The following is a 23937-nucleotide window of genomic DNA, read 5'->3' on the forward strand; positions in this document are numbered from 1 at the left end:
GCAGTCATTCTGAATTTGGGGGTTATGGCCCCTCACTGTGGCAGTAACTGATTCTCCTGCTAAGACTTTGATGGGCATTTTATAAGGTTTAATTTTAAAATAGGAAGATGAGTCATTTTGAAATAATAAAATATAATAATATTTTTTGGTAGATAAAAATTTTCAAGGGGCTGGCCCAGTGGTGTAGTGGTTAAGTTTGTGCACTCTGCTTTGGCGGCCCGGGGTTCGCAGGTTGGGATCTGGGGCACAGACTGACGCACTGCTTGTCAGGCCATGCTGTGGCGGTGTCCCACATAAAGTAGAGGAAGATGAGCACAGATGTTAGCAGGGCCAGTCTTCCTCAGCAACAAGAGGAGGATTGGCAATGGATGTTAGCTCAGGGCGGATCTTCCTCACCAAAAAAAAAATTCAATACTTAGAATCCAGGGGGGCAGAGTAATTACAGACTTGTAGTAGCGTAATGTTGTGACACATACTTAGATCTTTCTCCTCATTCTCAGAGTCAGCACTCAGTTTCTAACTCAATTCTAGCAAAGAAACTTGGAGGTTGAGAACTGGAGATAGGGCTTTTAGAAAGTCTGTGTGTCTGGTGGTTTAATACTGATATGTAATTTCCTATTTGGAAGGCAAAAAAATTACTTATTTTCCTAATACAAACTGCAAAAAGTAAAGATGTATAAAATCTTCTTGGCTGATGAAGCTGTGTAAAAGACAGGAAGAGAGAGCTTTGGGGGTGAGGCCTACTGATAAACTCTTGTTGGTTATACCTGATAGTGTCCTGCATGGATGGTATAGTTTGTATATTGGAAGTTTCTTGCATGTCATAAATACATGGTAGATGCTTTCTTTAAAGTGGTTATATGGTTTGTTTTATTTTGTTGTTGTTGTTTCTGTTGAGGAAGATTAGCCTTGAGCTAACATCTGTTGCCAATCCTCCTCTCTTTGCTGGGCAAGATTTGCCCTGGGCTGACATCTGTGCCCATCTTCCTCTACTTTATATGGGACGCCGCCACAGCATGGCTTGATGAGCGGTGCATAAGTCCACAACCGGGATCCAAACCTGCGACCCCAGGCCACCAAAGTGGAGCGCACCAAGTTAACCACTATGCCACCGGGCCAGCCCCTGGTTATATGTTTTATTTTAAAATCAAGTTTGATTTTATTACTGGAAATAGGTACTTTGAGCCTCAAAAATCTTGTCTGCCATTTTTTTCTGTCCTGCAAGTTAGTTTGTTCTAACTCTGAAAGCTAGAAAAGAGAGGATTGGAAAAATAAGACTGGTTTGATCCAGCCTCAAGTGCCATTACATGGTGAGAGTATTAGGCAATTGTGTACTCAGAACTCTCTTGGTTACAAGTGACATAGACCCAACTTGAATTAACTTAGGTTAAAAAAGATAACAAGGGGGTCCACTGGCTTAAAGAATCAGAGCCAGGAGGTATAGTTGAGGATTCCACCAGATCTTTGTCTCCAGCCCTTCCCTGCACCTCTCTGGGTGTCAGCTCCATCCTTTGCGACTGCTTTTCTTCTCGAGATTGAGCTGTGGGTGCCTGCAACTCTGGGCTCACAGGTCAGCAGCCTTATGACCTAGGAGGAAAGAGATTCATTTTCCTACCCATTCCTGCCAAAAGTTAATTTTTTTTTTTAAAGGAAGGACTTCCAAATGGGCCTGGGTGGGTTGTGTGTGCATCCCTGGACCAATCACTGTGGTGAAAGGATACCATAGCCCAGCCGGACCTTCTGGCCAGTCTCGTAGTCTGAGGGATCAATATTGTTTATCAGCAAAAAGAGTCTGAACAAACACAGTATCCACTTCAGCCATGAAAGTAAATTGTATTTATATATATTTATATGTTTTTTCCTAAGCCATCTAAGAATAACTTGCATATATCATGCCTTTTTAGCCCTAAATACTTCAGTATGTCTTTCCTAAGATTAAGGCCATTTTCTTTCTTTCTTTCTTTCTTTCTTTTTTTTTTTGTGAGGAAGATCAGCCCTGAGCTAACATCCATGCTAATCCTCCTCTTTTTGCTGAGGAAGACTAGCTCTGAGCTAACATCTATTGCCAGTCCTCCTCCCTTTTTTTTTTCCTCTCCCCAAAGCCCCAGTAGATAGTTGCATGTCATAGTTGCACATCCTTCTAGTTGCTGTATGTGGGACGCAGTCTCAGCATGGCCAGAGAAGCAGTGTATCCATGCGCGCCCAGGATCCGAACCTGGGCCTCCAGTAGCGGAGCGCGCGCACTTAACCGCTAAGCCATGGGGCCGGCTCAAGGCCATTTTCTTCTATGATAACTATTGTCTAGTTACTGGTTTTGTTCACTTGCAACTAATAAGCAGTCTGTGGGGAGATGCTCTAAGATCATGCAGATATCCTGCTCCTCTTCAAGTTGTTCTCGCTAGATTTAGCATTCCTTGATTCTGGACTGTACTCATCTTTTATACAGTGATTATAAAACGATTTTCTAAATCGACCACGTTTACCATTTGGGTTCTCTAGTAAGCAAGAGGTCTCCCTTCTCCCTCATTTATTCATATTTTATCTATTTATCTGTTATCAGTATGGATTCCTATTGTTTTCAACAACTTATAATTCATTACTGTCCTCAGTTACTTTGGTGCTCAAATGGTCTCAGTTTTGACCAGCGAGAGCTGACTCCTGTGTCTTTTTGACATGCTGCCTTCTTTTTTTTTTGCAAACTCCCTTACTTTCTGACTTAGCAAGATGTTTTTAAGTTTCGTCTTATATCTTCCCTACCTTAGTATTGGAATCAGCCATTTCTCTGAGGACCTTTGGTATTAGAAATCAAGGTCTGAGTGCTAGGTGTGCACATTGCTAATGGGGCGTCTTTGCTTTTTGGCTCTTCCAGTTGTCAAAGCTGGGGGAAAAATACACACAAGTGGACATATACATATATGTACACACACGAGCACACACGCATAATATATTCATAATATATATGTGCACATTTATATGCCTGTTCATACATATACTTATTTTAGAAAGCATGAGTTCACACTGATGCCTCCAATTTAGGTTCATCCCACGATATCTTCCTTGCCTTACAACATTTCATATTTACATCTTTCCTCTTCCTCAGTGAGAACCCCGGTTCCTAACATCAATATATTTACTCATTTGCTTAATCCTGTACCACACCTAAATTGGTTTCAGAATTGCTTCACCTCTATGCCTTCCAAAAGCATTTAGGATTTGTTTGCTGTTCTCCCCACTTCTCCCAAAAGCTGCGAGTATATAGTCATTTACTGTGTTCATAAACTAATGAAATTGTTTCCTCCATTCAGTGTGGTTATGTTGTTCATTTGAAACACACTTGGATTCATTTGTGTCAGCTTGTTTTCATGTTTAGTTTTTTAATTTTTTAATATGTAGAATTTTAACATGCTTCCAAAAGTCAAATTAATGTAAAAAGATGTATTCAGAGAAGTGTCACTCCCTTCCTGTATCCCTTTGACCCCATTCCTTCCACCTATCCCTATGGATAGTCATTGTTTTTTGATTTATCCTTCCTGTGTTTCTTTTTATAATATTGTACGCATGTTTTCTTATTTTCCCTTTATTCTTTCACAAAAAGTTGCGTGATACTCTTTTACACTTTGCTTTATTCACTTAACAATATATCTTAGAAATCATTCCATGTAAGTTTGTAAAATTCTTTCTTAATTGTTTTTACAGCTGCATAGTACTCCATTGTATGTATCCTAATTTATTCAGTCACTTATGTTTGATATTTAGATAGTTTTCATTATTTTGCGATTACCAAATAATGCTGCAGTGAATAATGTCATGCTTATGTATTTTCATATTGTTAGAAGTGTATCTTTAGAGTGTATTCCTATAATGGAATTGCTGGATCAAAAAGTGTATTCATACATAGTTTTGTTACATATTATTTGACCACTATTTCTAAAGAACCTGGAACTTCAAGGAGCAAACAAGCATTCATGGACCAAATCTATCTATAGATATAGTACTTTGGAAATTAAAATGTCTTCATTTGATAAAACTCTCAAGCATAAGGTTTTCAAAACTTATTCCAAAGAGGGGAAAAACACATTTCATCTAGTCTTCCAAGAAGATGAATTCAGGTGATATTTTCTTGATGTCCCATTTATAAGCTTACAAGGAATCTTTTCTTCCTGATATTTGTCTTTATCAGAAGAGCTCCAGGAAGAATTTTTGGAACTCAAAATTGATTCTGTTGCCAAAGGTAACCTCCAGAAAATCACTTTGAAGATTTTCCAGGTAGAGTATTGTCTTATTTACCCCCAAATAAGTAAGCAGGCTTCACCAGTCATTATCCTATTTTACTGACATATATTTGAGAAGGTATTCCCTCCCCTCTACCCTTCTCTCAGCTTCTGGCTAGGATAATCTAGTAGTGCCCTAGGCTTGACTTTGGTAGTGCCTCACTATGGCTGCTCCTTACTTTCATTATTTAATGTGTTTCTGAAAACATGGAAGGCAAATATATGCAAGTCTTGTAGTAAAGTTTCATATTTTGAGGAGGTTCTATTTCTTAATTGTGCCTTGAGTTTGGTTTAGTTTTGAGTATATTTCACAATGAAGCACATACTTCTAGCATATATATATATTTAAAATGAAGATTAAACATATATAAACGAAGTTTTCTAATATATTGAAGTTATACTTAGTAGATAGATGAAACTGATTCCAAATGTTGGGAGAAAGGATTTAAGATTTTGCAGAAGATTAAATGGGGCTCTGAGCATGTGATTATTATGGTGACTTTTGGTATGTTAATCAGCTGTCTTTAAATTTGTGTCCAAAAAATTAAGCACAAACCTTCTTTTGTTAAGAGATCCATAAAAAAACCATTAACAACCATGGATTTGTGAATTTTTTTTCTATATTTGGGTCTTTGGAATGTTTTGTTGCTCATTCTTTTGGTCGTTATTTTGAGATTCAAATAACATTAAAGGAGTTTTTAAGTTTTTACATTTATCAGAAGGGAGACTGGGGTTTAGAAAAAAAGAGTCAGGAAACATGGTGTGGTATACAAAGCAATAGGTCGTGAGTCAGATGAGCTGAGTGTGGGCCTCTGCTCTGCTGCGGACTTTGGTTGGGGCCTTTGCTGCTTTTAAACCTGTTTCTTCTTCTGGAGTATGAGTCTCACATGCTCAGAGCCCCGTTTAATCTTCTGGCTCCCTCATGGGATTGTGGTTGGAACTTAGGTTAAATGAGACATGGAACACATAAGTGCTTTGTAGAATATGAATTGCTATATATGCTTTTCTTAGTGATAAACCACATAACATAAGATGAATATTCCTGCGAAAATTTAGCATCTTTTTAAACTGTTTCACCTGAGTCTCTTGTCCTGCACTGATTAGAAGTGGAAAAACTTTTGCCTTTTTCCCCTGCTTGAGAATTCAAGTCTCTTGTTAAAATGTATAATCCTCTAAAATGGCAGCACCCCTTGAGTTTCATTTCCTCAGGTTGGACCAAAATAATTTCCATAAAGAATTTTTCTGGTAGGTAAGCAAACCAGTCTTCAGCCTGAGGAATCGAGGGTAGGCTAAGTTTGTGCTGACCTGATTGGGGATCCGTGAGGGGTAAAGGGTGTTCAAGAGAGAGGCAGGCTGATTCAGCAGTCAACACTGGTTGGTATTCCTGCCACAAGTTCATCATGCTGGATCTCCCTTCTCTAAACAAGGCCGTTGGTTTCCCTCTTTTGCCCCACACCTTCCAATAACTCACCTGATGGAAGATACCAATAATTTTGACTCTTTCCTCATCCTCTACATTCTGTCACTTGCCAAGACTTACTGGTTCTACTTCTAGATCTTTCAAATCATTTTCACCTTTGAGTGTTCATTGTTATATCTAGCCTGTCTTCATTCCTTCTTTCCTAGGCTTGCCATAATGGCCCTTTTCACACAGAATGAAGTCTAAACTCTCTAGCCTGGTGTACCCCTGATTTCTTTCCAGCTCTGTCATGTAGTGCTTCTCTTCACTTATCGTGTCATCCAGCCGCACAGACTGTCTTACTAAATGTGCCCTTAGCACTCTTCCATTCCCCAGGAATACCATGGTGGTTAAGAGCATGCCTAGGCTGAAATCTTTTCTCCGCCGTTGACTAGCCATGTTACCCTGGAAATCTAGCTGAACCTCACTGTGCCTCTTGATAAAATGAGGACAATACTATCTGCCTTATAAGATTATTGTATAGAGTAAAGGAGATAATCCATGTAAAGGACTTAGAGAACTCTGCCTGCGTATAGTAAGTGTTATCTAAGTATTAATTGTTGTTATTATTATTATTATTCATATTTTCTATGTCAAAATTCTATGTATATCCCTGCTCAACTATGTTTTCCCAAATCTCCCCAAGTAATCTTACCCATCCATTGATGCATCCATCTACCTATTCAATAAATATTTATTGAACACTTACTATATATGGCATAAAACTACTCACTATGAGGAATACAAAACTTAATCAAGTAATACTGTCCTCTAGGAACTTAGAGTCTGGTAGGAGAGATCAGAGAAGTATAAAATATTCATTCGTTTGGCAAATGTTTATTGAGAAACTACAGAGAATCCAGGCACTGTGTGGTTCTGAGCCTGGTGTCATAGTTAATGACTAACTTTGGTGAAAGATCAGAGTTTGAGTACCTTAAGCAAAGTACGGGTAAGGTACTTTGGGAGTGTAGAAAAGAGGCTTTATCAGTTAGGAGGATAAGGAAAGGCTTTTTAGAGGAGATGTTGCCATCTTAGCGGGGCCTGGCAGGATGGGTGGACTTTGCCCGTGTCCACCTCTCTCAGGAAGCATTCATCTACTGCCTTGGAATATGGCCGTAGGTGGTCGGTAGGATTTTCATAATTGAAACCTCCTCAAGGGCAGGGACAGTATCATCTTCATTTTTGAGTTCCTGGTACTCACTCTGAGTCTTATACATAGACCGTTCTCGATAGAGGCTTATGACAGATTAGGGAGATGTCGCTTCCCATGTGACTTAAAGGGAGATTGAAATTTGATGATTCTCAATATCTGCGAAGCAATTAAACTTCCAAGGGAAGACGTTTTATATTAACTGGAAGTGAGGTTTTTGGAGATGTTCATATTATTTTATTACAACATTGATCATAGCCATAGTAGTCATGAGAGGGGGTGTAAAAAAAGTGAATTCTGCATCCATGTAGATATTTCTTCCCATATCTGTGAATATTTCTGGGAGGAAACTCTTGTAGATTCTCCATTAAAGCCTACCCTGGTCCAGGAATTCTAGGATGTGATATCATAACTTTGATCACATGAGAAATCTTAGTTTTAAAGACTGCCCAACAGTTTTAATTCTGAATTTCTCCTTGTAGCAAGGAGCAAGGACCAACCCCAGTGGAGAAAAAGAAGAAAGGAAAAAGGAAAAGTGAAACCACAGTGGAGAGTTTAGAGCTGGATCAGGGCCTGCCGAACTCATCCCTGCGGAGTCCTGAGGAGTCCACTGAGTCTGCAGACAGCCAGGTACAGCTGTGGCTGGGAGCCCTGGTGGAGGTTACAGCTGCCGGACAGGGTCTTGCTGACACTGATCCTGTTGCTCCTCTCTCTCTGTCTCTAGCCTACAGCCCTTGCGCACAGACCTGGGTTGGGCTTTCACTGTTTTGGTGGGTGAGCACCAAAAGACCAAAGACTTTGTACCTAGCAATCCTAATCCTTATACTGATAATCTCCCAGTTTTTAGTGGTGTTTCCTTCCTTCTTGGAAAGTAGCATGATATTAGGCTGCAGAGAGAGTGAATGTGGAAAATTGAGTTGTGAACCAAGCTAGGTAAGGCTGAAGGGACCCATTTTGACATGTAGGTAATGCATTTCGGGCTCAGAGTGCTGGGCCAGTCTGCACAAGGTCATTCTTATAATCCCAGATGCTAGAAAAGTCAGGGATGTGTTTATTTTGCCAAAATAGTAAGGAAAATTTGACCAAACATGAAAACAAGGAGTTGCCCACCTAAATGAGATTTCTAAAAATATGCCAAAGTATGCCCAGGACATTGTTAGGAATTTTCTCCCTGAGTTGAGGCAACCTCTCTTGGAGATGATTTCTAATATTTGAAAGTGCTGTTTCCTCTGATATCCACAGCAGTTTTCCTGGCCTGTCCTCCTGCAAGGGGACCATTTAGAATAAGATCAGCTTACTGCACCTTTAAGTATCATCTGAACTCTCAGGTTTCTAGGTGATCTTCATTATAGGAAGATGTCAGCCCCTGATGTCATGGTGGTTATAAATAGTAGTGTCTGGGGAGTCGGAACACAGACTCCGCCTCACTGCCTCTAAACTCAGGCTAGAGGCCACTGCCTCTAAACTTCTCTGCCAATCAGGATTGGCAGAGCAGCAAGCACATCGAGTTGATGGGAGTTGGCAGGGGGTTGTGTTTCTAGGCTGGTGATCTGTATGTGGGATTGGGGAAGAGGTTTTCATGTGGAATCCTTTCTGTAAAATTAAACATCATAGAGGTGACTAGTGAAGAAATGATGGGAACACAGAAAAGGGCCCAGGAGATATCTTTTAGAAAATAAGGGAGGTGGGGTTTGGCTTTTGTTTTTGTTTTTGTTTTTTAAAATTTAAGTATTTGAGAGTGAGCTAGCTGGTGAATGGTTCTGAGAAGTGTTTCTACTGCTTGGGTATGATATGTACATGGAGATGAACCATGTGTTTTTCTGTTTGAGGAGAGCCATTGGGCTCTTTTGTTGTAGAATGTTGTCTCTCTAAAAGGTCATGAGCTGTTTAATTATAGATGAGTCCTTAGATGGTAACTCACGAATCTTGTTTTGTCACACTTAATGTCTCCTTGCGTTTCAAGGGGTGTTATGATATTCTAATAAAATTGGTATTATTTAGTTTTTAAGGAGTACATGGTAAGTATGGTGAATTCGACAAAAAAACAGAAACAACCAACTATCATATTATTGTCCTAAATCCTAAAATTGGAAGGGACTTCAAAGATGATGGAGTTTACCTCCTACCCCTGTTTTACTGGAATAGAAACCAATTCCAGAAAGGAGGAAAAAAAAAGTCACTGCCATTGACGAATAAAACACATCTCACTGGATTCTGAGACTATACCTTCTTCTCAGTGGATCCTGGCAATTTGGATCACCTCCCTTAGCTAGATCCCATTTTGAGTGAATTTAGTTCTTAAAAGAGTTGTGTTTAAGGAAGATTTCCTTTTGTAAAGGAAGAAAGGTCTCCTTTGCACGTTAGTGAGTATAGGAGAGGGTGTTTTTGTATAAGCTTTTGCCTTTGACTCACAGAGCATCTCTCTGACGGATGTGTTTGCCCTGCAGAAACGACGCTCAGGACGGCAAGTGAAGCGCAGAAAATACAACGAGGACCTGGACTTCAAAGTGGTGGATGATGATGGGGAAACAATCGCTGTTCTCGGAGCCGGCCGAACATCTGCCCTCTCGGCTTCTACACTGGCTTGGCAGGCCGAGGTACGGTGTTTGGATTGGGGTGCTGACCTTGGCTAGACAGTCATTTTGGCCTGCTTGACGGAGTTGTTCTTTGACTGTTTGCTAAAGCATGAGTTAGATCATTTTAACTGCTGCTTATAACCTTCAAATGCTTCCTAAGTTCCCACCCCTTACTGTGCCCAGCAGGACCCCCTCTCATCTCACTCTCTCCCTATTTCACCTAATTCATTTTTCACATAAATGACTTTTCCCCACCTCTCCCATTACTCTCCAGCCAAAAGACTTTCTGTCTTCTAATGCCTTATATTAGCAGTTTTCTCGCACCTCCTGGCCTTTGCCTGTGTTGTCCCTTTTCCTGGAATGCTCTTCACCACGTGCTTTGTATGAGTGGGTCACTGTTTTAAGTTTCACCTACAATGGTGTCTCCTCAGAGAAGTCGTTCCTGACTCTTCCATGTAAAGTAGATCCCTGCCCCTCATCCTGATGATTCTCTGTTTCACTCCTTGTTTGTTTCCTTCACAGCACTTACCACAGCTTGTAATAGTGTCCTAATTTCTCATATCATTTTATTTCTTTGTCTCTCCTGTTAGAATATGCAAGTCTGGTACATACTAAATTGATGTTCAATGAATGAAGTCACATGAACTAGTAATTACGGTTGGAACTTGGATTCAAAAAATATATATATTGAGAGTCCGCTGCAAGGCCAGGTTCTAGGATACGAGGACAAGTATCAAGGCATGGTCCCTGCCTCCAAGTGGTTTAATCTAGAAGAAGGGTCATATGGCTATATTAATATTGTATAAGTACAGCCTTAGAAGTATATGCTAGATGCAGTGGCTACACAGAAGGAGTGGACAGCAAAGGAGGGAGGTCAGGGTTTTTGGAGCGGCATTTCCAGCATGAACTGAAGCCCCACAGCCTGAAAGGTAATGCAGATTGTGGTATGACAAATAGACGAGCTTGGCTGGATGTTGACGTCTGATTTGAGGAGTGGTGGGAGATGAGCCCTGAGTGGTAGGAAGAGTCACATTATGCAGGGCTTTTGTTATCGGCTAAGGTATTTGGCCTTTATACCGTAGATGGAACAAAAGATAGGGGGCATTGCTGGGTTCAAGCAGAGAAGCAGGATGGCCATGCTTGCATTTTAGGAATTTCCATTGGCAGCGGTATCAAGGAGGAAGAGGATAGCATTAGGACCTGATACCCAGATGCTAGAAAGGAAGAGGGGTAAATGTTGAAAAGGAGGAGGTCAGTGCCAAGGAGCTTACGGAGAAGAAATTAGAAGCAAAAGAAGAAGGAGGCTGTGCATGTAGGAGGGACATCATTGCTGGCAGCACGTTCTGGGACACAGCCTGTCTGTCGTTAGGGAGTCACCATTGCTGACTTGGCAGAATTCACACACTGCGTGTGCAACAGCAGCACAAATACCTGTCCTTCCTCCTGAACACTAATGTGGCTTACTGAAGCTGAAATACTTTATCTGGTTAAACCACCTTGCCTCCAACTTAAAGCATTTTCACATAATCCTTTCACTCTGTGTTTGCATGGAGAGTAGCTGGGAGCAGGGGTCATTGTCCCTATTTGAACAATCAAGAAATAGGCACAGAACAATCCAGGTCATAGAGTTATATAGCAGCAGTTGATCAGTGACCAGCATGTCAGAGTTGATTTCATGTCTCTCGGGGCCAAGGTTATGCAGCTAATGAATATGACACTTAATAGGAATAATAATTTGATGTATTGTCATCGTTATGACACTTAATAGGAATAATAATTTGATGTATTGTCATCGTAGTACTTTTAAAGCAAATAGTTAAGAATAGCCCTTGCAAGACGGCTATGAGGTAATAGGATTATATTGCTCTATAGTGGGTTTTCCTTCCTTGGAGATTTTATGGTTGGTTTGGTAGTTAAAACACTATAAGGGATTTTATTTTCTCCTAGTAGCCATTGAGCCTAAGTCATTAACCATATTTCAGTTGTTGTGACTTCTCCCCTGGTACCTGAAGGGCAGCATTAGCTGATCCGACAGAAATAATTCAGGAAATTGTATGTGTCTTAGCAAGGCTCTTTTTATCCTTTTAAGGGTACAGCAAAGAGAGAGTTTATATATGGTGAAATATAAGATAGAATCTGAATTTGCATTCATTATTCCTCAAAAATTGTTACTAAATGTAAGCAAGAAAGAGGCCTGATGTGTGGTTTTGGCCTTGATGTTCAGAAAGGCAACCATGTGGATCTGGCCTCTGTGCCACAGGCCTGGCCCAGCATGCAGGGCAGAACAGACAGCCTGCAAGGAGGTTTGAGTGGGTTTCAATCAGTGCTCCCTAGAGCCCCAGCTGCCGCAGAACCCAGACAGCTCCACTTGCATCTGTTTTCCATACTGGGCTTCCTGGTGAGGTTTGAACAAAGATTTCCCAGGCTAACGCAAAGCTTGAAAGCCATGATTCTCGTCTAGGATTCCAGGCAGTCCTCAAAGTGCCCAGTGGCACAGAAAGTCAGTTGAAGAATATGGAGTTTTTTCTTATGTCCCTCTCCAGAGACCCTTTGTATGGGTGTCTGCCTGCTTGATGGCTTTAGCTCAGGGCAGAGAAGGGTGTGGAGTCCGCACCAAAAAGGCCCTGCTGCTACCTCTCTGCATTTCTGTGCAGTGTCTTATCAGCATGCTCAGCCCAATTCTGTGGCTGCTAGCCCCTGTCCCAGCCCCAGATTACAACCTCAGCATTTGTTGCCTAGTGGTAAGTTGCTAAAAACATCTCTACGCATGGTTCATTCTAGCTCAAGACTGACATATTAGCACAGCCCTGCTTTGGAGTCTAGAGGGCAGTCCTCTGACTCGGATATGGGATTCAGGGGCTGGAAATAAGTTTCTATCCTGACTGTGATTCTTTGCCAAACTGATGTTGGCGCCTGGAACAGAGACAACTTTCACAGTTGTGGTACATTCACAATGTATAGATTTTTACATGGCTGTCTCAGTTTTTGTCTCCTACAATTTGTGTGATTTGTATGATTTTGCCTTTTAGAACAGAAGGCCTTTAATCTCAATGAGGCTTCAACTCACAGCACTCTCCTGTGCCTCGCTCTCTGTCTTTGCAGCCAGTGCTTGGCTTTGTCTGGCCTCCTCTGCCTGGCGGGCTGAGCTCAGTTGTTACCGCTCTCAGGAAGCACCCTTCTCCCCCTGAGCTGAGGATAAATGCCCCTCCTCTGTGCTTCCACAGCACTCTAATATATTTAACTCTGTTATTGTCCTTTAGACACCTGCCAATTTTTTCTTTCCTCCTTCTAAGCCCTGAGCTACTTTAGGGTAGGGCTTGTATCTTTTTTTTTCCTATGTATCTCTCAGTCATGAAAGAGTTTCAATAAAGTAAAATTTATATTAACTCCTAGGAACTATTCAGATGAAAACTCACTTATGGCACTTTCCACCCTCTGTTTTGTGGTGTTATAACTGTTGTATTTATTCTTCCCAAAGTCAAGAGTCAGCTGGAACCCTTGCACCACCTGTTTATAGCCCGTGACTATTCTTCTGGTTTGTCAATGCCTCTACTGTACTGTTCTGAATGTCACTCCTGATTGTTCCCTCACTTAGATTGTAAGCTTTTGCAAAACAGTGTCACTTTTTAATTTATCATAATTTTCACCTAACGTAGGTAGTACTTTATGTTAGGTAGTGGCTAACATACAACTTGCACTCAGTTGAACTTATATATTTATTTAATTATAAATAGTGAACAAATATGCTTAAAACGCATTGTGTAAACAGGTATGATTTTTAGCTCCTAGATTAGAAAGACAGGAATGAGATATTTTTCTTTTTTCTCAGGCTCTTGTTTTCTCCATTTCTTTATGCTGGTATATTTTTCCCACTGGCATCCATCTACCTCTCATGCCAAGCAGGCACTTATACCTGTCTACAGACAGACCTCTTGGCAAAGGTTACTTGCTCCTGTTTGGCATTGGTCTAGCTTTGTACCAGCTTGTGTGATTCAGTGCTTAGGCTCCTATCCACTAGGCCTGGGTGGATGGTTTTGGTTTTTCCCATTTCTTCATTGGCTACAGCCACCATTTCCCAGCCTGTGCCTTTCTTCAGATTGTTTTCTGTATTTGTTTCCTCTTGGTTCTGTTGCCACCTATTGTGCTGAGGCCAGTGTTCAACTAATTGCAGTATACACTTTTGTAATTTCCTGCTATAAGTCCTTTTGTGCTTCCTAATCTATTACTAGACTAATTTTCCCATAATACCAGGGACATTTCTAGTGTTTTTCAGTGTCCTGCTCAAGGATCTAAGGGAGTTATTACTTCTTAACTCCTGTGTTAGATCAAAACTCCTGCCTGAGTTTTTTAAAAATGTGGCCATGCACAACCTGTTTACCCTCATTTATTTCCGCTCCTCATTCTGTATGATGCTTTTGCTCTACTGAGACTGGTTACTTAGTATTCCAGATATGCAGCCTGCTTCCCATACACTCGTTCTTTCATCCTTTGGGTTCATTTTGGCCTTCTTTCCTGTTTGCTGCCTTCTTATGAGCCACCATTCTTTAGGGCCCAACTAAAACCTTACCTATTTTGTGAAATCCAAGCTGTTCTTGCTTTCTGCACTCTTATTGGACTTACGGCTACTGTCACACCAATAAGAATTTACCCTGGGACATTTCTAAGAAAAATATGTTTTATTTTGCATTCCCTGAGTGAGTGTAAGCCCCTGAGGCTGGACATTTTGTTTGATGCTACTTTTGTACCCTCCATGGTGCTCGGTAAATATTTAGTGACTTGAAGAGTGATTTGCTTCTTGCTAGAGCCTCTCCTTATGGCCAGCTAAATAGAGGTAAATCAGGTGGTTGGTTGAGGTTGGGGGTGACTTGGGTTGAAAATTTTTGAAATTTTCACTAAGAAAAAGATTTTAAATTATATGAGTCTCTGACATGAAAGTGAATGAATTAAAATGATGGGCTTCGAAGGATAATTTGAGAAAATTCCAAGCAGTTGAGAACAGATGGTTGTTATGGAAGTGTATTTGGCAAGCAGATTTAGTTTATATCTGTGTGTATGTGTATACACTGAGTGTTTATACACACATGATCGTGCTTATGCACAATCTCTGTTTAGAAAAAGAAATCCTGATTTTCCAGTTTCCTTCCTGCTTTGTTGTTTATTTTGGAAATGCTACTCCCTTTTCCTTTTATTTGGATAGAGTAAAGACCTGTTGTCAGTATTTTGATGATAACCATTGATTTTTTTTTTCATATTAGTATTCATCCTCTATCCTTTAACCAGTGCCAAAAAAGAAATTGAAATTTTATTTCAAATTCCTTAGTTTTTACTTGAAAATTTTCTATAATGAAGAATGGTTTAAAGTCTCCATCCTCTTAATACTCAGAGTAAACTCCTATGCTTTCTTCATCCATGTGTTAATGTTTCCTTGGATTTGGTCCTAGTTGAAAACTCTGAATAGCACTCAAAATCTTATCATCAGAAACCATCTTTTTCTGTTCTTTGTAGTAGGTAAGAATAAGAGAATACTTGAAGCAGGCTGGTAGTGAGGAGGAGACCATTGTTCCTTCCAGCATGTGTGTGCATATATGAACGCTTGCTTGCTAGTCTGGGAGTAGGTAGGAAAGGTGGTCAGCAATTATGAAAGTTTAATGCTGGCTAACAGAGATCTAGCTCAGATGTACTTCATTTCCAAAGCCTCTCCTAATTTTCCCAAGTGCTCTGGCTTCTGTGTTCCCATAGCACTTGCTTTATACTACTATTTGATGTTGTATTGTAAAATCTCTTAACTATTTATTCAAAAATATTTATTGAGCACCTACTACATGCCAAGGACTGTTCAGAGTGCTGGAGAAAGCATCAAGGGACAAAAGAGACACAAGTCCCTGCCCTCATGGAGGAAGCCTACAACAAATGGAAAGGAGGTCTGCAAAAAACATATAACCAATCTCTTCCTCTAGACATTTGCCAGATTTTGAACCTACGTGGGATGGGAGGCCAAGGGGCTAAACTCAAAACTTCCAAAAGGTGGAAATAACCAGGGAGAGGCTGGTAATAATCCTAAAAATAAGAAAATTGTGTAGTATGTCAATGGTGGTAAAATCAGAATAAGAAATCAGAAAAAAAAAATCAGAATAAGATGATATGGAATTCAGGAATGAGAGTTGCAGTTTTAAATAGAGTGGTCAGTGTTGGCCTTACAAAGTCCCCTAACATTTGAGCAAAGGATTGAAGGAAGCAAAAAGGTGAGGGAGTCATGTAGGGGAGAAAAGCATTTCAGGCAGAAGGAATGGCCTATGCAAAGTCCCTGAGGTAGAAACATGCCTGCTATGTATGGGGAACAGACAAGGAGACCTGAAAGGTAACAGAGGAGATGGAAGGCTGGGTACAGATCCTGTAGGATTTTGTAGACCTTTGGAAGATCTTTGGTTTTACTCTTAGTTAAAAGAGAAGCCTTTTAAGCAGTTTAACCAAAAGAGTGACAAAATAAAAAGGGCCATTCTGAATATTGTGTTGAGAATAGACTAGTGGGGCAGGAGTGGAAACAGGGAGACTAGTTAGGAGGCAATTGGGAATAGTCTGGGTGAGAAATGAAGGTAGTTTAGACCAGGGTAGAAGCAGTGGAGGTGGTGAGAAATGGCTGGATTCTGGACGTATTTTGAGGGTAGAGCCAACAAGATTTCTTGGCTAATCAGATGTGGTGTGTGGGGAGAAAAGAGAGGAAGCAAGGATTACACCAAGATATTTGGTTTGAACACCTAGAAGAGTAGAGTTCTTTTTAACTTAGATGGGAGAATACTGTAGGTAGAAGGGGTAGGGGTGGGGGGTTGGCTAGGTGAGCAGGAGTTTAGTTTGTGGACATTTTAAGTGTGAAATATCTCTGAGATATTCAAGTGGAGAGGCAAGTAACAATTAGATATGTAAGTTTAGCAGACATCACAATGTGGACAGTATTTAAAACCATGAGACTGGATGAGATCACCAAGAGAATGAGTATAGATAGAAAAGAGAAGAAACCCCAAAAACTAGGCCCTAGGGAACTCCAGAAATAAGAGTTAAAGTTGGAGGATTTCTACTTCCAGTAAGATAGAGTAGATCATGGCAGGTCAACACTCACTGCAAGAAAATAAAAGGATAAATTACAAAGAACATATTTTTAAAGACATCAGATAGCTGTGGAAGCAACAAGAATTAGATGAACTAAAATTCCAGACAGTGATGAGCTATTTGTAGATGAGCTGACAATTGCTAACTGTCTCTTCTCTGGAGACAGTCTGCAGTTCTGGGCGTGGGCTGAGGATCAGGTTTAGCCCAACAGAAACTATTCTGGGTTAAAGAGAAACCATCTAACCCTGCTGGTGATTGATCACAGGGCTGGTGAAATGATTGGAAACTAAAGGAATCCCCAAAGCAAGGGACTTTTCCCAGGAGACTTTTGCTGAATTCTGGGGTGGCTCAAGATGTTAATGGCTCAGCCAGAAGACAGATTGAAATCTCACAGCCTCACGGTACTTAGGAGATAAAAATCTCACTAAAGGGATGGACCCACTTCAAAAAAATTGACTCTCATGAGAGATTTTAACCTGCTTGGGATGGGAGACCTCAGGGCTCAGGAGTAAACAGACCTGCTGGACTCTCAGTCAGTGACCTTGGACATTCATGCTTGAGGAACAGGGTGATACAAGAGATGGACTGAACCGTAACAGAACAGTAACCCAGTCCTGACCCAATTCAGTCCCTGATTGGACCAAAGGGACCACCCCCTCTCTCTGTTTGTCTAAAAGAAAAATAGGAAACACTTGTGGAAGATATTGTGTGGAACCGCTATGGTTCTCTTATCCACAATATCCACCATATAGTAGACATTCAAAGAGGCTTGAAAATGTGACTAAAAATTGAGAGAATAAACATATAATAGAAGACCCCAAGTGATCCAGCTATTGGAGTTAGCAGAAAAGAACTTTAAAATAACTATGATTAATATGTTAAAGAAAATAGGAAAAGATGGGCAAAATCAGTGTTAAAGTAAAGAATTCTAATAGAGGAATGAATCTACAAAGAGAATCAAATCAACAGCCTAGAACTGAAAATTTCAGTTTAGTCAGAATTCGGAACACTGTGGATGAGTTTAAAAGCAGGTTAGATACAGCAGAAGATAAGATTAGTGACTTTGAAGACAGATCATCTGAAACACAGAGAGAAAAAAGAATGGAAAGAACAGAGCAAAGCATAAAAGCATAAGAGACAATTGGGATGCAGTGAAAAGGTCTAATGTATGTCTGATTAGAGTCCTGCACATGGAGGAGAGATTGGAGCAGAGGAGTGTTTGAAGATAAAGTTAATGCTCAAGAATTCCCATAAACTGATGGAAGGTATCAACCAGTAGATTTGACATCAGATAACCTCCAAGCAAAAAAGAAAACCATACCTAGGCATATCTTAAACTGTAGAAAACCAAAACACTTGAAGAACATCTTAAAAGCCACTAGATAAAAACTAACAGCTAATATTATATTAAATGGTGCAATATTGAATGCTTTCCCCCTGAATTTGGGAGTGAGAAAAAGATTCCATTATTATCATTTATATTCAGAAGTACACTGGAGGTCCTGGCTACTGCATGAAGGAAAAAGAAGAAATAAAAAGTTTAAAGATTGGCGGGGCCAGCCCCATGGCATAGTGGTTAAGTGTGCGCACTCCGCTGCTGGTGGCCTGGGTTCAGATCCTGGGCGTGCACCAATGCACCGCTTGTTAGGCCATGCTGTGGTGGCGTCCTATAAAGTGGAGGAAGATGGGCACAGATGTTAGCCCAGGGCCGGTCTTCCTCAGCAAAAAGAGGACGATTGGCATGGATGTTAGCTCAGGGCTGATCTTCCTCACCAAAAACAAAAAAAAAGATTTAAAAAGATTAAAGATTGGAAAGGAAGAAGTAAGACTGTCATTATTTTCAGATAACATGACTGTATATGTAGAAAATTCAACAGAATTGACAAACAAACCATGAGAATAAAGTGGATTTAGCTAAATTGTTGGGTTCAGAGACAAGATTAAAAAAAATATTTTATTTCTATAAACTAGCAACATGAAATCAGGAAAGAAAAATTGTAAAATGCCATTTATAATAGCATCAAAGTATTAGATACCCTGGAATAACTGTCAAAAGATATACAAGCCCTCTATATGAAAAACATTGCTGAAAGAAATTAAAGAAGACCTAAATAAATGGAGCAATATATGACATACATTTATTCAATATTGTTACAATGCCTTTAATTCAGTCCCAGTCAAAATCTAAGCACGGTGTTTTTTGGTAGAAATTGATGATGGAAATGCAGAAGACTTAGGATAACCAAGGCAATCTTAAAAAAGAATAACTGAGTTGGAAGACTTACTGTTATGCAGACTTTGTAATCAGGCTATAATTATGAAGACAAGGTGGTGTTGCTGTAGGACAAAGAGACCAATGGAACAAAATAGAGCTACACTGCCCAATATGGCTCCTAGTAGCCATATGTGGCTGTTAAGCACTTGAAATGTGGCTAGTCCGAATTGAGATGTGCTGTGTCAAGTACCCACTGCATTTTTTTAAAGACTTAGTATGAACAAATGTATAAAATATTTCATTAATAATTTTATATTGATTGCATATTGAAATGATAATATTTTGAATATATTGGTTTAAATAAAATTAAAATCAATTTCATCTATTTTTTTTAATGTGGTTACAAGAAAATTTGAAATTACATATGTGGCTTAATGAATGGGACCTCAGTGGCAGCAAAGATTCCTTAAAAGGAACACGAAAATACATAAGAGAAAAGATTGATAAGGTGGATTATGTAGAACTTGTGTTTGTCAGAAGACGCATTTACAGGTTGAAAAGGCAAACCATACATTGCTAGAAAATGTTTGTGATCTCTGTATCTGACAGAGGACTCTTATTCAGAAATATATAAAGAACTCTTACAAATCAAAAAAAGGACAGTTTTTAAAATAGGCAAATGACTTGAACAGGAGCTTCACAAAGAGGATATTCAAATGGCCTGTAAGCATATGAAAAGATGCTCAGCATCCTCAGTTATAAGAGAAACGTGAATTAAAGAGATAATAATGTGCATCCACTAGAATGGCTAAAATTTTAATGACTAACAGTATCAAGTCAGCTGGAACTCCGGTACATTGCTGATGGGTGTAAAAATTGTTAAAATCACTTTGGAAAAAATTTTGGCAATATCCATTAAAACTAGACCTGTAACCTACCTCATAACCTAGCAATTCCATTCCTACGTATATATCTAAGATAAATGAATGCATTTGTCCACCAAAAGACATAAAATTTATATGAACATCGGAAGCGACCCAAATATTCCTCAACAGTAGAATAGATAAATAAATGGTGGTGTATTTATACAACAAAATACTACACAGTAATACAGAAGAATAAACCACATACTATATGATTCCATTTACGTGAAGTTTAATAGTAGGCAAAACTAATCAATGGTGGTAGGAGTCTGAATAGTGGTTACTTCTAAGGGAGCATGAGGGTCTTCCAGAATGTTGGAAATGTTGTATAACTTGATCTGGGTGGTACTTATACAAGTGTGTATGTGTATATGTAAAAATTCATCAATTATACGCTTGAGATCCTTGCATATTGTATGTATGCCATACTTGAATAACTTTTAAAGCATTATGTTAGCATGTCTTGTAGTTCCTTGATGATGAAGACTATAGCTCATTTATTTCTGTAAGACCAGTGCATAAACATAAAAAGCACCCAATAAATAATATGGAAGAAGAAAGGAAATGAAGTAGGAAGTTAGGAAGGAGGTTGGTTCATTAACCTAGTTTTTCTTAACCCAGCAGCTGTTCCATTGCTCACTGCCCACTTGCCATAGTCAGCTCTGTTTGTTGGCTGCAAGGTTGGGGTAGTGATCTTCACTGCTCAAGAAAGTACACCTAGCTTTGGCCCTTTGCTGTTAGCCATCTTGACAGTATAAGATAGGTCCAAGTATATGGAGAAGGGGGAGACTTTTTAATTAAGTGACTGTAGATTAAGAATAATAACGGTCTGCAGTCTGTGGCCCTGGTGAATTTGATGCTTTGTTTCCTCAGGTATTGCCTTCTCTCTCTCTCTTTTCCTCTTCCTTGTTATTTGGCATTCAACAAACATTTATTGATCAGCCACTGTTACCTGGCCTTTTTGAGGTATGTAGCTACATCAATGAATAAAACAAATAAGGATCCTTGTCCTCCGAAGGTTTGCACTGTAATGGGAGAAGACGGGCAATCACCAATACACTGCCTCCTTCTCCTGTCCTTACTTGTGCTTAGGAATCAAGCAGAACAAGCACTTACACAGAAAATCAAAAGCCTAGTCGGTATTCCCAGCCCTTCCTTCTACTGTGTGGTAGGTACAGTTCACTTGCCTTCTTGTTGAGCAGTGGGAAAAGACGCTTGTCGTTTTGAATTAACTTCAGCCTGGCACCTAGCACAATGCCATGTGTCTAGGGGAACGTAGTGAATTATTGTAACCTTTGGGATCGTCTGTCAGTGCCTGCTGATTTCTATACTTCTTTTCTGCCATTTGCCCTCCATCTTTTTTTTTTTTTTTTTACTATCACTTTTCTGGGAAATACTTGACAAGATCTTAGAAAACATAATGTTTTCTGTAATGTTATGGCTTTGGGACAGTCGAACCCTAGAATGGGTAGACTGAAGACAGTGATATGCAGCATATATCATCCTTCTGAGAAGTTCTGATCAGGAACCCAAACAGTTATTTTGAGAGTTAGGGTTGTTGTGATGAGTGTTCTTTTCATATACTGTTCTAAGTCTCATGTTGTGATAAATACTAGATCTGGAAAGGTCATATAGTGCATATGAAACCCTTGAGATAAAACTGCTCAAATAAAGCCCTAGAAAGAACCTTAAGCACAAGAGTGTTTTGACTCATTGCATCCTTTTTAAAGTTGTTCATTTTTAATACAGTTTTTATTTTTTGTCTAATACCCTGTAGAAAGAGATTTCATGGGGATTAGGAGCCTAGAAAAATTGATGTGTGTCTAGAGTAGAAAAGAAGGAATTAATTTGTTTTCAGTTGGGATTTGTATTCAAAGAATGATCAGTGAAACGAAGGCCATTTCAAGGTACAGAGGGGAAGGATGATACAATTTGGTGGAGAATAATTATACCTTCCATTTACGTAGTGCTTACTGTCCAAAAAATGTTTTCACATACTATTTTATCCTCCCAGTAACCCAGTGAGGTATGTATTTTTAACTCCTACCTATTTTAATAGATTTGAAAACTAAGAGGTATTAACTGACTTGCCCAAAGTCAATAGAGATAGGTGTTAGAATTGGGACCTTCTGATTCTAAGGCCCCCAGATTCTTTTATGTTATGTCTTTCTGAAAATTTTATGCAACGTATAAAATCCTGCAGTTTTTGCAGAGAAGGAAGTTCTGGGACCAATTTTAGTGATAGTAATGGCAAATCTGAAATCAAGAATCTAAAAAGCAAATAACTTCTCTGCTCATGTGGGAGGGGAAGGTAATAGAGTTGTGCCCAGAGGTTAGAATGTTTGTGATCTTTTGCTCACTCTGTGGGCTGATAGGAGGGAGGCCTCTGTACTCAAAGGTGAACTTTTAGATGAAGTAGTACCTATTGTAGTATTTCTTATAGAATTATTTCACGGATACTGTGGTGCCAGTAATTCTCTTTCTTTTTAACCTCGGTCTCCAGGAGCCTCCAGAAGATGACGCAAACATCATTGAGAAGATCCTGGCATCTAAGACCGTCCAGGAGGTCGGTGGCTGATGTTTCTGGCTTTTATATCACTAGCACAGATTACACCCTCTATGAAGAGTTATTTGGCTAGAGAACCTGGAATGGTCATTCTTGGCTGGAGTGAGAGCTAGGCAAGAACATTGTCTGGCTAGTTAACACTTATTTTTACCCCCATGGAAGATTTTAGGACATAAAATTCTTAAGTATTTGAGTAGAGCCCAAACTGGTTTTTTTCTCCATTGTGATCCTAGCAAAAGGTGTTTATCCCCTAGTTGCTGTAGCCCATTGAAAGTCATCAGAGGGCCAAGAAGAAGAGATGGAAAAAGAATCCTAATGAAAACATTGTAGAGTTTTTTCTTTAGATATCTCAGGGTCTTCCCAGGGATCCTCTAGAGAAAATTCCTGGAGTGAAAGAGTGTGTTGGTGCCAGTGAGAGCATAGTTTCATCTTTAAGTATTTAGGAAGGTAAACTTCCTTCCTTTGAGAGTGAACACCACTGGTGTTTTGAGGTGACAGTCAAGGGGGATGCCAGAGATAAAGGTTTTCACTTCTGCACCAGGCTCTGGTCCTGACAGCTCTCAAGGCTTGGGCCAGTTTGGGTTTATCAGCTGAATGCTGTCCCAGCCTGGACCTTGGAAGGACACCAGAAGGATCATTTTTTTACCCTATAGCTAGCTGTATATTCAGCCTTTGGAAAACCTGCTCAATAGCTGTCAGAAAAAGACCTGGGGAAATGAAAATATCCATGAGAAGTCTGTACTAAAACCAGGCAAAGGTTAATTTTCCTGTTTTCTTTTGGCGTGTGGTGATCTATGGGGATCTGGGCTGATACCTGCTTGCTGTTGGTTACAGGTTCACCCAGGAGAACCCCCATTCGACTTGGAGCTATTCTACGTTAAGTATAGAAATTTGTACGTCTATTTAATGTATTTGTATTTGTATTTTATATGAATAAAAGTTCTTTTCTCTCATCACATCATCTTCTATATTTTCCAAGAATGGCCCCTAAGGCGTGACCTACAGATCTTGATTGACTCAAGTTCACCTTAGGCAATAGTGCTCAACTTTGGCTGCGCATAGAGTCACCTGGAGAGTTTTTTAAAACTACTGAATCCCTTGCTACACTCAGACCAGTTGACTCAGACTCTGGGAGTAGGTCTCAAGGATTGGTGTTTTTTAAAAACTCACTGTGCAATTCTCATTTGCACCAGGGTGGAGCACCTCTGCCCTATAGCCTATACCTTTTTTCCTTCTTGCATTTTTCTTTCTGTCTCTGCTCCCTGCCCACTTTCAGTAACATGTATTAATGATAGGCTCCCTATACCTGCCCTCCTTCTGCTCTGAGCCAGTTTCTATAGGAGCTGCAGAGTGATCAGTTGCTTGGAATTGCTATATTGTTTTGTTTTCTGTTTTTGTCCTTAAGGGCAAAGCCCTTCTAAGCCCGATCTCCAGCAGTTTTACAACAGACTACTCCACTGCCTCTGAGTTAGATGGTCACCTTGTTTATTGTAACACTTGAAATGATTTGCTAGTTATGTGCTTGTCTCACAATTTGTGTCTTTGGATAGTTCCTACTTACACTGTAAATGGGCCACAATGGAAGAGCTTGAAAAAGATCCTCGAATCGCACAGAAGATCAAGCGATTTAGGAATAAACAAGCCCAGATGAAGCACATATTTACTGAGGTGAA

The 23937-nt window shown here is 39.9% G+C and overlaps 1 protein-coding gene across 2 annotated transcripts in view; it reads left to right on the forward strand.

Annotated features, from left to right (window-relative positions):
* CHD6 (chromodomain helicase DNA binding protein 6) overlaps positions 1-23937 on the forward strand; it is a 199106-nt gene that overhangs the window by 71202 nt on the left and 103967 nt on the right. For both annotated transcript variants that reach the window (XM_014787440.2, XM_087445250.1), the window contains exons 4-8: positions 7363-7510; positions 9328-9477; positions 22202-22264; positions 23099-23157; positions 23815-23932. In XM_014787440.2, coding sequence (XP_014642926.1) covers positions 7363-7510; positions 9328-9477; positions 22202-22264; positions 23099-23157; positions 23815-23932 — 538 coding nt within the window. The remainder of the gene's footprint in view (positions 1-7362; positions 7511-9327; positions 9478-22201; positions 22265-23098; positions 23158-23814; positions 23933-23937) is intronic.

The sequence above is a fragment of the Ceratotherium simum genome, chromosome 21 (genome assembly GCF_057802395.1).
Source record: "Ceratotherium simum simum isolate JZ-2026a chromosome 21, ASM5780239v1, whole genome shotgun sequence".
NCBI lineage: Eukaryota > Metazoa > Chordata > Mammalia > Perissodactyla > Rhinocerotidae > Ceratotherium > Ceratotherium simum.